Raw genomic sequence first — 13,244 nt, forward strand, 5'->3', positions numbered from 1 at the left:
GCAATAAGTATCTCCAACAAAAGAAATCTAACCACTTTATCATTCAATAGCATTCATTTCTGAATACTCTATGATCAGTAGCCTAGGGTTACCACTGATAGAAATTTAACAGGACCAGACATACACAGTGTGTACAACAACAGGTCAGAAAATTCTGCAGTGAGTAATTCAACTCCCAACTCCTTAAAGACTCTCCACTGTCTACAAGGTGCATGTCCATCGCATGACGGAATACTTTCCTCACCTGGATGAATGGCAGTTCAAGAATAATACCCAAGACACTTGCACCATCCAGGACAAAGCAACCATCTTGATTTGTACCCCATCCACCTTTTTAAACATTCACTCCCTCCACCAACCACATGCAGCGGCAGCAATCTGTACCATATTCAAGATGTACTGCAGAAACTCTCCAAATTTCCTCTGACAATACATTAAAAACTTGCAACCTCTACCACTTAGAAAAGAGAAGCAGGCACCTGGGAGTCTGTACCTTACTGTCCAAGTCACACACCATCCTGACTCAGATATATACCTCTGCTCCTTCACACTCCCTGGGTCAAGCATCCAGCAAGATTCTAGAAACAGCAATGAGACCATTAATCCGTCTATTTGCTTTAGCATTTAGTTTTAGCTAGCTCATTTTGTTTAGACAAGACAAGATAAACCCTATTTCTCACCGGTGGTTGGTGGATAACCCATTAAAGGCACAAAACAAACCACTCAAATATAAACAATTCTGAGTAGTTCAGGAGAAGGTCCATCACTTCTACATAACTGCAAATTCTTGTTTTTTTTTCTGCTTTTCTTTAGTGGAGGACCATATAATAAAGGAGTACTGTATATTAAACTCCAAACTGAAGTTTAATAATGAAGGTACAACCATTAATAGCTCTGAGAATGGCTTGATTTGAATAAATGCATTGTCTAGAAAAGGGGCAGTGACTGCATCTCTTATATTGTGTAACACCAACATCATACAGAGACCTGAGGCCAGGCTGAGGAAAGACCAGAGGAGAGAAAGAAGCACAGCATCAGCAAGCAGGGACCCTGAGGGCTGTGGAATATACTCCCAATGAATCAGATTGGATAGGAATTGTGTGTGACAGGACAGATCCCTTACTGGATTGAAACCTACAGGCAAGTATCCCTCAGCTGCCTGTGGAGGTAGAGAAACTGATCCTGTTAATAGGATATAAACGGTTTCTGAGTTATTTATAAAGTCATATAGCATGGCACAGGTCCTTCAGTTTAAGTTCATGCCGACCATAATTCCAAACTAAACTTGTCCCAGCTGCCTGCGCTTGGCCAACATCCCTTCAAATATTTCTTACTCATGTACTTATCCAAATGTCTTTTAAATGTGTAACTGTACTCGCATCCACCACTTCTGGAAGTTCATTCCATATTCGAACCACTATCTGTGTAAAAAATTGCCCTTCTTGTCTTTTTAAAATCTTTCTCCTCTCACTTTAGAAATATGTCCTTGAGTCTTGAAATCCCCTACCCTAGCAAAAAGACACCTGCTATTCACCTCATCTGTACACTTCATGATTTTATAAACCTCTTGTAAAGCCACCCCTTAACCTCCTGTGTTCCAGTTATAAGAATTCCCAGCCTATCCAGCATCTCCTTAAAACTCAACCCTCCATTCCTGGCAACATCCTGGTAAATTTTTCTGAATCCTTATCAGTTTGATAATATCCTTCCTATAACAGGGTGATCAGAACTGGACACAGCACTCCAGATGACTTCTAACTATCATCCTGTACATCCTCAACGTGATATCCCAACTCCTATATTCAAAAAGGTCTGAGCAATGAAGGCAAGTGTGCTAAATGCCTTCTTAACCACCCTGTCCACATGTTATGCAAACTACAAAGAATTATGTACTGAACCCTGAGGTCTCTCCATTCTACAATACGACCTAAGTCCCAATTTAATTGTATAAGTCCAGCCTTTGTTTGTTTTACCAAAATGAAATACCTCACATTTATCCAAATTAAACTCCATCTGCCACTCCTCAGTCATTTGAAGCAATTGATCAAGATCTCTTTGTCATCATAGATAAACTTCTTCACTGTCCACTTTACCACCAATTTTGGTGTCATCTGCAAACTTACGTACTAACTATATTCTCATCTAAATCCTTCATGTACATGTGCTTGTCTGCACACTGCCACAAGAAATCAATCCTTGCCTACATGAAGTTCGAAATTGCACAACACCAGATTATAGTCCAACAGGTTTATTTGGAAGCATTAGATTTCAGAGCACTGCTCCTTTATCAGGTAGTTGTGGATGAAGGAGCAGCGCTCCGAAAGCTAGTGCTACCAAATAAACCTGTTGGACTATAACCTGGTGTTGTGTGATTTTTAACTTTGTACACCCCAGTCCAACTCCGGCACCTCCACATCATAGCGACATGAAGTTCCACCAAGCTCTATATTATTGGGATATCAATCACTTGTGTTGATCAGTGATGTGATCTCTTCGAAGATTCAACCTTCGAAGTAAGAACACAGCTACATGATGGCTCAGTGACTTTCTGTGGTGAGCACCAGAGACATAGAGTCATAGAGATGTACAGGTCAGAAGCAGACCCTTCTGTCCAACCTGTCCATGCCGATCAGATATCCCAACCCAATTTAGTCCCGCCTGCCAGCACCTGGCCCATATCCCTCCAAACCCTTCTTATTCATATACCCATCCAGATGCCTTTTAAATGTTGAAGTTATACCAGCCGCCACCACTTCCTCTGGCAGCTCATTCCATACACATATCATCCTCTGCATGAAAAACTTGCCCCTTAGGTCTCTTTTATATCTTGCCCCTCTCATCCTAAACCAATTCCCTCTAGTTCTGGACTCCCCCACCCCAGGGAAGAGACTGTCTATTTATTCTATCCATTCCCCTCATAATTTTATAAACCTCTAAAAGGTCACCCCTCAGCCTCCGACGCTCCAGGGAAAACAGCCCAGCTTATTCAACATCTCCCTATAGCTCAAATTTTCCAACCCTGGCAACATCCTTGTAAATCTTTTCTGAACCCTTTCAGGTTAAGTGTATACGTCCTGCTAAGGTTTCCTTTCCCAAAATGCAGCACCTCACATTTATCTGAATTAAACTCCATCTGCCACTTCTCAGCCCATTGGCCCATCTGATCACAATCCCATTGTAATCTGAGGTAACCCTCTTCGCTGTCCACTACACCTCCAATTTTGGTGTCATCTGCAAACTTATTAACTACACCTCTTATGCTCACATCCAAATCATTTATATAAATTATGAAAAGTAGAGGACCCAGCACCAATCCTTGTGGCACTCCACTGGTCACAGGCCTCCAGTCTGAAAAACAACTCTCCACCACCTTCTGTTTTCTACCTTTGAGCCAGTTCTGTATCCAAATGGCTAGTTCTCCCTGTATTCCATGAGATCTAATCTTGCTAACCAGTGTCTCATTGGAAACCTTGTCAAACGCCTTACTGAAATCCATGTAGATCACGTCCACTGCTCTGTCCTCATCAGTCCTCTTTGATACTTCTTCAAAAAATCTCAATCAAGTTCATGAGACATGATTTCACACACAAAGCCATGTTGACTATCCTTAATCAGTTCTTGCCTTTCCAAATACATATAAATCCTATCCCTCAGGATTCTCTCCAACAACTCACCAACCACTGATGTCAGGCTCATTGGTGTATAGTTCTCTGGCTTGCCATTACCACCCTTCTTAAACAGTGGCACCACGTTAGCCAATTTCCAGTCTTACAGTCCCTTACCTGTGACTATCGAGGATACAAATATCTCAGCAAGAGGCCCAGCAATCACTTCCTGAGCTTCCCACAGAATTCAAGGGTACGCCTGATCAGGTTCTAGGGATTTAGAAACTTTTATGTGTTTCAAGATATCCAGCACATCCTCCTATGTAATATGGACATTTTTCAAGATGTTACCATCTATTTCCCTACATTCTATATCGTCCATGTTCTTTTCCATCGTAAACACTGATGCAAAATATACACAAAGGCCGCCCTGCTGATCTTTGAGGGGCTCTTTTCTCTCCCTAGTTACACTTTTGTCCTTAATGTATTTGTAAAAAGCCTTTTGATTCTCCTTAACTCTATTTGCCAAAGCTATCTCATGTCCCCTTTTTGCCCTCCTGATTTCCCTCTTAAGTATACTCCTACTGCCTTTATACTCTTCTCAGGTTTCATTCGATCTATCTTGTCTATACCTGACATATGCTTCCTTCTTTTTCTTAACCAAATCCTCGATTTCTTTAGTCATCCAGCATTCCCTACACCTACCAGCCTTTCATTTCACCCGAACAGGAATACACTAACCCTGGACTCTCATCCATGCTTCACTCTATTCTCTTTCAAGGCTGCAACAGAGTACTTTCCTCCTCCTTAAACTGCAATTGGGTGCAGTTCCCCTGTAAAAAGAAAGTAGAAGCTGGGCAGGGCTCTAACTGCTTGATGAATCCGCGTCAGATGCCATATCACTTGCCCTTCACTCCTCCCTAGAACATTTTGACTCCAAGAACAGCGACATAAGAATCCTACTCATTGACTACAGTTCAGCCTTCAACACTATTTCCCCTCGAGACTGATTACTAAACTTAGTGATCTTGGACTAAGCCCTTCTCTCTGCAACTGGATCCTCATTTTCCTGACCCACAGGCCACAATCACTGAAGAATGGGGACAATATTTCATCCTCACTAACACTCAACACTGGAGCCCCCCAGGGGTGTGTACTCAGCCCCCTAACTGTACTCACTGTATACCCCTGACTGTGTCGCCAAATACCAGACTAATGCCATTTACAAGTTCGCTGATGACACCACCATAGTTGGTCGAATCTCAGATGGCGACGAAACAGACTACAGACAGGAAAAACGGTGCACTGAGAACAACCTAGCTCTCAATGCGGGCAAAACCAAGGAACTCATTATTGACTTTCAGCGGGATGTTACTCATGCCCCCCACCCCCAATACATTAACAACACAGAGGTGGAACGAGTGGAGAGTGTCAAGCTCCTGGGAGTGGTCATGCACAACAAGTTTTCTTGGACTCTCCATGTGGACACACTGGTTACAAAGGCCCAACAACGTCTCTTCTTCCTCAGGCAGCTGAGGACATTTGACATGACGGTGAATACCCTTGCCAACTTTTATAGGGACGCCATCGAGAGCACTCTGTCTGGATGTATCACTACCTGGTGTGGCAACTGTACCATTCAAGATCGGAGACGACTACAGAGAGTGGTGAACTTGGCCCGGACAATCACAAAGGCTAACTTCCCACCCAAAGAATCCATCTACCAGGCCCACTGTCTAGGAAAGGCCACTAGCATTCTTAAAGATCCATCCCACTCTGGCAATGTTTTGTACAATCTCTACCATCGGGGAGAAGGTACAGACACCTGAACACATGCAGCAGCTGGTTTCGTAACAGTTTCTACCCTACTGTTGTTAGAATACTGAATGGACTCTCAAACTCTTAACATTCACCTTTACCTGTGTTTTTGTTTTTGCCACTGTTTACCTATTATTTACTATTTATGCTACTTAATTATGTAATCAGCCTGTATTACTAGCAAGACAAAGCTTTTCTCTGTGCCTTGGTACACGTGACAATAAATTCAATTCAATTCAATTTAATTATTGAATGTCTATTGGATCAGCTGCAATCTCTCCACAGTTCAATAGTCCACAACCACTGTTTCAGCTCACATGGAGCAAGACGCCAGAAATGTGGGAAATTAGATCCCAGCAAAGACCCAAATCCAGCCAAATAAGAAATCCACTGTATTCCAGCAAAAAGGGGAGGAAAGCAGAATCAAAATAGGAGGCAGGGAGAAGGGGAATGTGGAAATCTTGACTGGATTTCCCATCAGTGTCCAGAAAAACTTAAGAAGCTGCAAAAAGCAATTACAAAATGATATCACAACAAAGATATTATAACAAATTTGTAAGGAGACCTCGATTATCTGTAAGAATAACAGGGTGGTAATGGTAAGGGATTTTAACTTTCCAAACACAGACTGGGACTGCCATAATGTTAAGGACTTGGATGGAGAGGAACATTTTACGTGTGTGCAAGAAATTTTTCTGACTCAGTATGTGGATCTACCTACTAGAGATGGTGCAAAACTTGACCTACTCTTGGGAAATAAGGCAGGGCAGGTGACTGAGGTGTCAACGGAAGAGCACTTTGGGGCCAGTAACCATAACTCTATTAGTTTTAAAATAGTGATGTAAAAAGATAAATTGGATCTAAAAATTAAAGTTCTAAACTGGAGAAAGGCTAATTTTGATGGTATTAGGCAAGAACGTTCAAACATTGATTGGGGAGTCGCATGTTCATAGGTAAAGGGATGGCTGGAAAATGGAAAGTCTTCAAAAATGAGATAACAGCTACCCAGAGACAGTAGGTTCCTGTTCGGGTGAAAGGAAATGCAGGTACGTGTAGGGAATGCTGGATGACTAGAGAAACTGATGTTTTCGTCAAGAATAAGAACGAAGCATGTGTCAAGACAGCAGAAATCGAATGATCCCTTAGAAAAGTAATAAAAACAGTAGGAGTATACTTAAGAGGAAAATCAGGAGATGATAAAAAGGGGACATGATATAGCTTTGGCAAATAGGATTAAGGAGAATCCAAAGGGATTTTACAAATACGTTCAGAACAAAAGGATAACTAAGGAGAGTATAGGCCCTTTAAAGATCAGCAAGGCCACCTATGTGTGGAGCTGCAGGAGATGGAGGAAATACTAAACGAGTATTTTGCATCAGTGTTTACTTTGGAGAAGGATATGGAAAATAGAGAATATGGGGAAATAAATAGCAACATCTTGAAAAATGTCCATATTACAGAGGAGGAAGTGCTGGATGTCTTAAAACGCATAAAGATGAATAAATCCCCTGGGACCTGATCAGGTGTACCCTAGAACGCTGTGGGAAGCTAGGGAAGTGATTGCTGAGCCCCTTACTAAGATATTTGTATCATCAATAGCCAGTGTCAAGGTTCCCGAAGACTGGAGGTTGGCTAACGTGGTGTCACTACTTAAGAAAGGTGGTAAAGAAAAACCAGGGAATTATAGCCTGGTGAGCCTGACATCGGTGGTGGGCAAGTTGTTGGAGGGCACCCTGAGGGACAGGAACTACATGCATTTAGAAAGGCAAAGATTGATTAAGGATAGTCAGCATGGCTTTATGCGTGGGAAATCATGAATCACGAACTTGATTGAGTTTTTTTGAAGAAGTAATGACGAGGATTGATGAGGGCAGAGTGATGGACGTGATTTATATGGACTTCAGTAAGACGTTCAACAAGGCTACTCATGATAGACTGGTTAGCAATGTTAGGTCATAGCTAGCTATTTGGATGCAGAACTGGCTCAAAGCTAGAGGACGTAGGATGGTGGTGGAAGGTTGCCTTTCAGACTGAGGCCTGTGACCAGTGGTGTGCCACATGGATCAATGCTGAGTCCACTGCTTTTCATCATTTATGTAAATGACTTGGATGTGAATTCAGCAGGTATGGTTAGTAAGTTTGCAGGTGACACCAAAATTGGTGTAGTGGACAGCGAAGAAGCTTACCTCTGAGTAAAATGGGATCTTGATCAGATCGGCCATGAGCTGAAAAGTGGCAGATGGAGTTTAATTTAGATAAATGTGAGGTGCTGTAGTTTGGAAAGTCAACTCAGGGCAAGACTTATACACTTAATGGTAAGGTTCTGGGGAGTGTTGCTGAACAAAGAGACCTTGGAGTGCAAGTTCATAGTTCCTTGAAATTGGAATCACAAGTAAATAGGATAGTGAAGGCGGCGTTTGGTATCCATGCCTTTATTGATCAGTGTATTGAGTATAGGAATTGGGAGGTCATGTTGCACTTGTACAGGACATTGGTTAGACCATTTTTGGAATACTGCATGAAATTCTGGTCTCCCTGTGATAGGAAGATTTTTGTGAAATTTGGAAGGGTTCATAAAAGATTTACAAGGATGTTGCCAGGGTTGGGGGGGTTTGAGCTACAGGGAGAGGCTGAATATTTTCCCTGGAGCATCGGAGGCTGTGGGGTATCCTTGTAGAAGTTTATAAAATTATGAGGGGCATGGACAGGGTAAATAGACCAAGGTCTTTTCCCTGGAGTGGGGGAGTCCAAATATACAGGGCATAGGTTTAGAGTGAGAGGGGAAAGATTTAAAAGAGACCTAAGGGGCAACTTTTTCACGCAGTGTATGGAATGAGTTGCCAGAGGAAGTGGTGGAGGCTGGTACAATTACAGCACTTAAAAGGCATCTGGATGGGTATATGAATAGGAAGGGTTTAGAGGGATATGGGCCAAGTGCTGGCAAATGGGGAACCAGATTAATTTCAGATATCTGATCAGCGTGGATATGTTGGACCAACAGGTGTATTTCCATGATGTATATCTCTATGACTCTACAACTATAATGAAACTTTCTCAGAAAAAAAAGAAAAGGAATTACATGGTGAGCCTGGCGTCAGTGGTGAGTAAGTTGTTGGTGGGATTCTAAGAGACAGGATTTACATGCATTTGGAGAGGCAAGGGAAGATTAGGGATAGTCAGAATGGCCTTGTGTTTGGGAAACTGTGTCTCACAAACTTGATTGAGTATTTTGAGAACGTGACCAAGAAGATAGCTGAGGGCAGAGCAGTAGATGGTGTCTACTTGAATTTTGGCAAGGCCTTTGACAAGGTTCTGCATCGTAGAGTGGTTAGTAAAGTTAGATCACATGAGATCCATGGAGAACTTGCTAATTGGATTCAAAATTGGCTTGATGGTTGGATTCAGACGATGGTGGTGAAGGGTTGTTTTTTGAACTGGAGGCCTGTGACCAGCAGTGTTCCACAGGGTTCAGTGTTGGATCCAAAGTTGTTTGTCATTCATATAAACGATTTGGATGAGAATATAAGTAGCATGGTATAATGGACAGTGAAAATTATCTGAGATTACAATGAGAACTTGATCAGCTGGGGCCAACAGGCTGAGGAGCAGCAGATGGAGTTTCATTTAGATAATGCAAGGTGTTTTGGTAAGACGAACAAGGACAGGACTTACACAGTTAATGGTAGAGCCCTGGGGAGTGCTATCGATGCAGAGAGACCTAAGAGTTCAGTTATACAGTTTCTTGAAAATGGCATCACAGGAACACAGGGTGTTGAAGAAGGCATTCGGCACACTTGTTCAAAACATTGAGTATAAAAGCTGGGATGTCATGTTGGGGCTGTACAAGATGTTGAGGCCCCTTTTGGAACAGTTTCGGTCAGCCTGCTACAGGAACGACAGCATTATGTTGGAAAGGGTGCAGAAAAGATTTGCAAAGATGCTACCAGAACTGAGGGTTTGAGTCATAAGGAGAGGCCGGTCAGGCTGGAGCATAGGAGGTTGAGGGGTCATCCTATAGAGGTTTATAAAATCATGAGGGGCATAGACAGGGTGAATAGCAAAGATCTTTTCCCTAGGGTGAGGAAGCTCAAACCTCGGGCACATATTTTTAAGGTGGAATAAGAAAGAATTAAAAGGAACCTGAGAGGCAACTTTTTTACACCAAGGGTGGTTCACACGTGGAATGAACTGCCAGAGGAAGTGGTAGATGTGGGTTCAGTTACAATGTTTAAAAGATATTGGGATAGGTACATGAATAGAAAAGGTTTAGAGGCATCTAGGCCAAATTCAGGCAAGAGGGACTAGTTTAGTTTGGGAAACTTGTTTGGTATGAATGAGTTGGACTGAATGAGCTGTTTCCATGCTGTCTGACTAGATTTATGTAGTGTTCTTCACAATCACTGGACATGTCAAAACATTTTTACAGCCAATCAAGAGCTTTTTAAAGTGTGGTCACTGTTGTAATGTAGGAAATGCAGTAGACAATTTGTGCACAGCAAGCTCCCATAAACAGCAATACGATAATCCGTCTTTGTGATGCTGTTGTCTGAGGAATACGTATTGTCCAAAACACTGGGAACTAGTCCCCTCCATTTTTCTGAAACAGTACCATGGGGATGTTTACATTGACCAAAACAGGCAGATGGGAATCTTGGTTTAACACCATATCTGACAGATGGCATCTCTGACAGTGCAATGCTCCTTCATTACCGAAGCAGCAGCCTGGGTTTTTTTTGGCCTGTGACTCAGAGGGTTAAGGGATGATCTGACAGCAATCTTTAAGATTATGAAGTTTTAATTTGGTAGAAAAGGTTTCTTCTTGGGAGTGGGACTAGGAATTACAAATATTAGCCAATTACTGTTAAATTCTATGGAATACGAATAATAGTAAGGACCGCTGGGCTGAATCAGAGTTGTTAGTTGGGAGTCTTTTTGCTGACAGGTCTGTCCCTTCCTGGGCAGTAGGCAGTCTCATCCATCGGTTCAGGGATTGGAACATGATCTCAGCATGAGGGAGAGGGAGGACAGTCTACAGAATGATCCATGTCCTCACACCCAGAGTCAGTCACCACAGCCACCAAGGCCATAACACCCTTGGCTGAACCCCGTACTGATGATTCAGTACATTCTCCAGATCACACCACTGCAGTCTCCTGCTACTGCAGATCCCGGGGGGGGGCTCAGCCCATACCACATCTGGGTACAGCCTTCCTTTACATCCAATCTCCCAAATGATGCTCTGGGTACCATTATCCCGATACCCCCTCAGCTCTCTGTTACCCTGATACCCCTCCGCTCTGTTACCCTGATATCCCTCAGCTCTCCATTACCCCGATAACCCTCAGCTCTCTGTTACTCTGATACCCTTCAGCTCTGTTACCCTGATATCTCTCAGCTCTCCGTTACCCTGATACCCCTCAGCTCTCTGTTACCCTGATATCCCTCAGCTCTCTGTTACCCCAATATCCCTCAGCTCTCTGTTACCCCGATAGCCCTCAGCTCTCTGTTACCCTGATACCCTTCAGCTCTCCATTACCCTGATACCCCTCAGCTCTCTGTTACCCTGATACCCCTCAGCTCTCCATTACCCTGATACCCCTCAGCTCTCTGTTACTCCGATACCCCTCCGCTCTGTTACCCTGATACCCCTCAGCTCTGTTACCCTGATACCCCTCAGCTCTCTGTTATCCTGATACCCCTCAGCTCTCTGTTATCCTGATACCCCTCAGCTCTCCATTACCCTGATACCCCTCAGCTCTATGAATGCCCTCATCGACCCTGATGCCGTGTGCCTGGTCCTTCCCCCTGGTGCCCTCCCCATCTCTCACTCACCCTCATGCGGCCCGCCGCCTCCCCGATGCTGGCTCCCAGGTGCTTGCTGCAGGGTCCCGGGATGGCACAGGGAGCACACACCGCCCTGCCCTCAGTCAGGCAGTACCAGCCGGGCTGACCGCGGTGCACCGGGCACTCCCCGCAGTCAGGGGCCGGGGCAGCGAGGAGCTGGCTGCCAGGCCGCCGGCAGGTGCAGGGTGGGCGGCTCGCTTCCCCTTCCTCCCCCCGGCAGCAGCTCGGGCAGGCAGCGGAGACCGGGGCTGGCTGTGTGGGCTCAGAGTCCCTGCTCTCCATCTGGGACATGGTCGGAGAGGAGCCGAGCGGCCGGTTCCAGGTGAATGCGGAAATACAGATCCATTCAAAGGTCAGCAGGGGAGTAGGAAGAGAGCTGAAAGTAGTAGTGCAGGAAATACAGGAGAGGGAGAGGCAACTGCAATCACCAAACCGAACCTTCAGAATACATTTATCAAAAAGCATTTTACAAAAAAAGTGCAAGAAGTAACACTTTCAAACTCCAGGACGCAAGAAATTAATGGGAAATGTGTACCACATTTACTCTGGTAGAGGGCACTCAGTCCTCCACACGAACATTTCGCAGTCAATCGAAACGCTGCATTGAAGTAATGAAGTAACTGCATTTCTATAGCGCCTTTCAGCAAAGGCCCAAAGTACCTCACAATGTAAAGTGTTGCATGTTGTTTGTAGACAGTCAGGTACAGCTCAAATACAGACTCTGCATCTTCGTGTCACTACAACAGCTACAATGGTAACTTAACCATCACATTTAATGCTTGATACCTGAAGCATCTCTCTCAAAAGCCTGGCCTCGCACGCAGACAGCAGAAGCTGAGACATAGACAGGGTTTGCAAGTTTGAGACATACTTAGCTGGGGTTTGTATGTGGCGAAAATGAGGACTGCAGATGCTGGAGATCAGAGACAAGATTAGAGTGGTGCTGGAAAAAGCACAGCAGGTCAGGCAGCATCCGAGGAGCAGGAAAATCAACGTTTCGGAACGTCGATTTTCCAGCTCCTCGGATGCTGCCTGACCTGCTGTGCTTTTTCCAGCACCACTCTAATCTTATCTGGGGTTTGTATAGGGGCAGGGGCAGGGGCATACACAGTGTTACAAATAAGAGGTGCATTTAATTATTTTTATTACTCTCTTCATTTGTAAGCATAGCCATGTGTGTATTTTTTTTATTTCTTTCTTTTTTGAAATAGATTTTGGTGTGTTCTCTCCAAAACACTTTGTGACGTGCAAATTTTAAATGACGTACAACAAATTCTCCTCAGGGTTAAAAGTTTAGTTTATCCATGGATTCAAACCCACTAGTTGATTGTCACAACACATACACATTCAAGCAAACAAGGAAGAAAGAGGAAACTAAAATAAAAATGGTTGCAATTTGGAATAATTTAAAAACGCAAAGTTATGAGCATTAATTCACTTTTTTTTACTTAAGTCCTGAAGTCCATGAGCAGTGAAGGTCCTTTTCCATTGGCTGATCTTACAGAATCACTGTATTGAACTATATTGCACTTTTGATGTGTAATTTGAACTATGCTACATACTTTTATAAATATTGTTAATAACGTATATTTTTAAAGAAAAAGAAATTGCTGATTTTGGCAACTCACATCCACAAATTAACAACATGTGTGGCTGCACACTCGGAACTCTATCAGCACGTCACTTCTAAATGCTTGCAAGTCATGAAGAGAGATAAGTTTACACAGCACAGAAACAGATCCTAAAATGTTTTTAAAAGCTATACTTCCTTGTGTACATTTTGAAATGAACTTTGCTGGTTTAAAATATAGCCACTGCAAATTAGGTGATACCAGTTAACCAAACTTCCTGGAAAATTCCAGTCAGTGGTAACCAGGACAGAGTTTATATTATTCTTCTGGAATGTCATAGCCTTGCATTGTGTGCACCACAAAAAGACCAGGAATTTAGATGCCTCTTGTTAGTTCTGACCAAAAA

The 13,244-nt window shown here is 43.4% G+C and overlaps 1 protein-coding gene across 1 annotated transcript in view; it reads right to left on the bottom strand.

Annotated features, from left to right (window-relative positions):
- Positions 1–11,761, bottom strand: part of bspry (B-box and SPRY domain containing) — a 37,979-nt gene extending 26,218 nt beyond the window's left edge. Inside the window, exon 1 of the mRNA XM_043719857.1 lies at positions 11,256–11,761. Within this exon, the coding sequence (XP_043575792.1) occupies positions 11,256–11,732 (477 nt within the window). The 5' untranslated portion in view covers positions 11,733–11,761. The remainder of the gene's footprint in view (positions 1–11,255) is intronic.
- Positions 11,762–13,244: the final 1,483 nt, after the last annotated feature.

This window comes from Chiloscyllium plagiosum, chromosome 30 (assembly GCF_004010195.1).
Source record: "Chiloscyllium plagiosum isolate BGI_BamShark_2017 chromosome 30, ASM401019v2, whole genome shotgun sequence".
NCBI lineage: Eukaryota > Metazoa > Chordata > Chondrichthyes > Orectolobiformes > Hemiscylliidae > Chiloscyllium > Chiloscyllium plagiosum.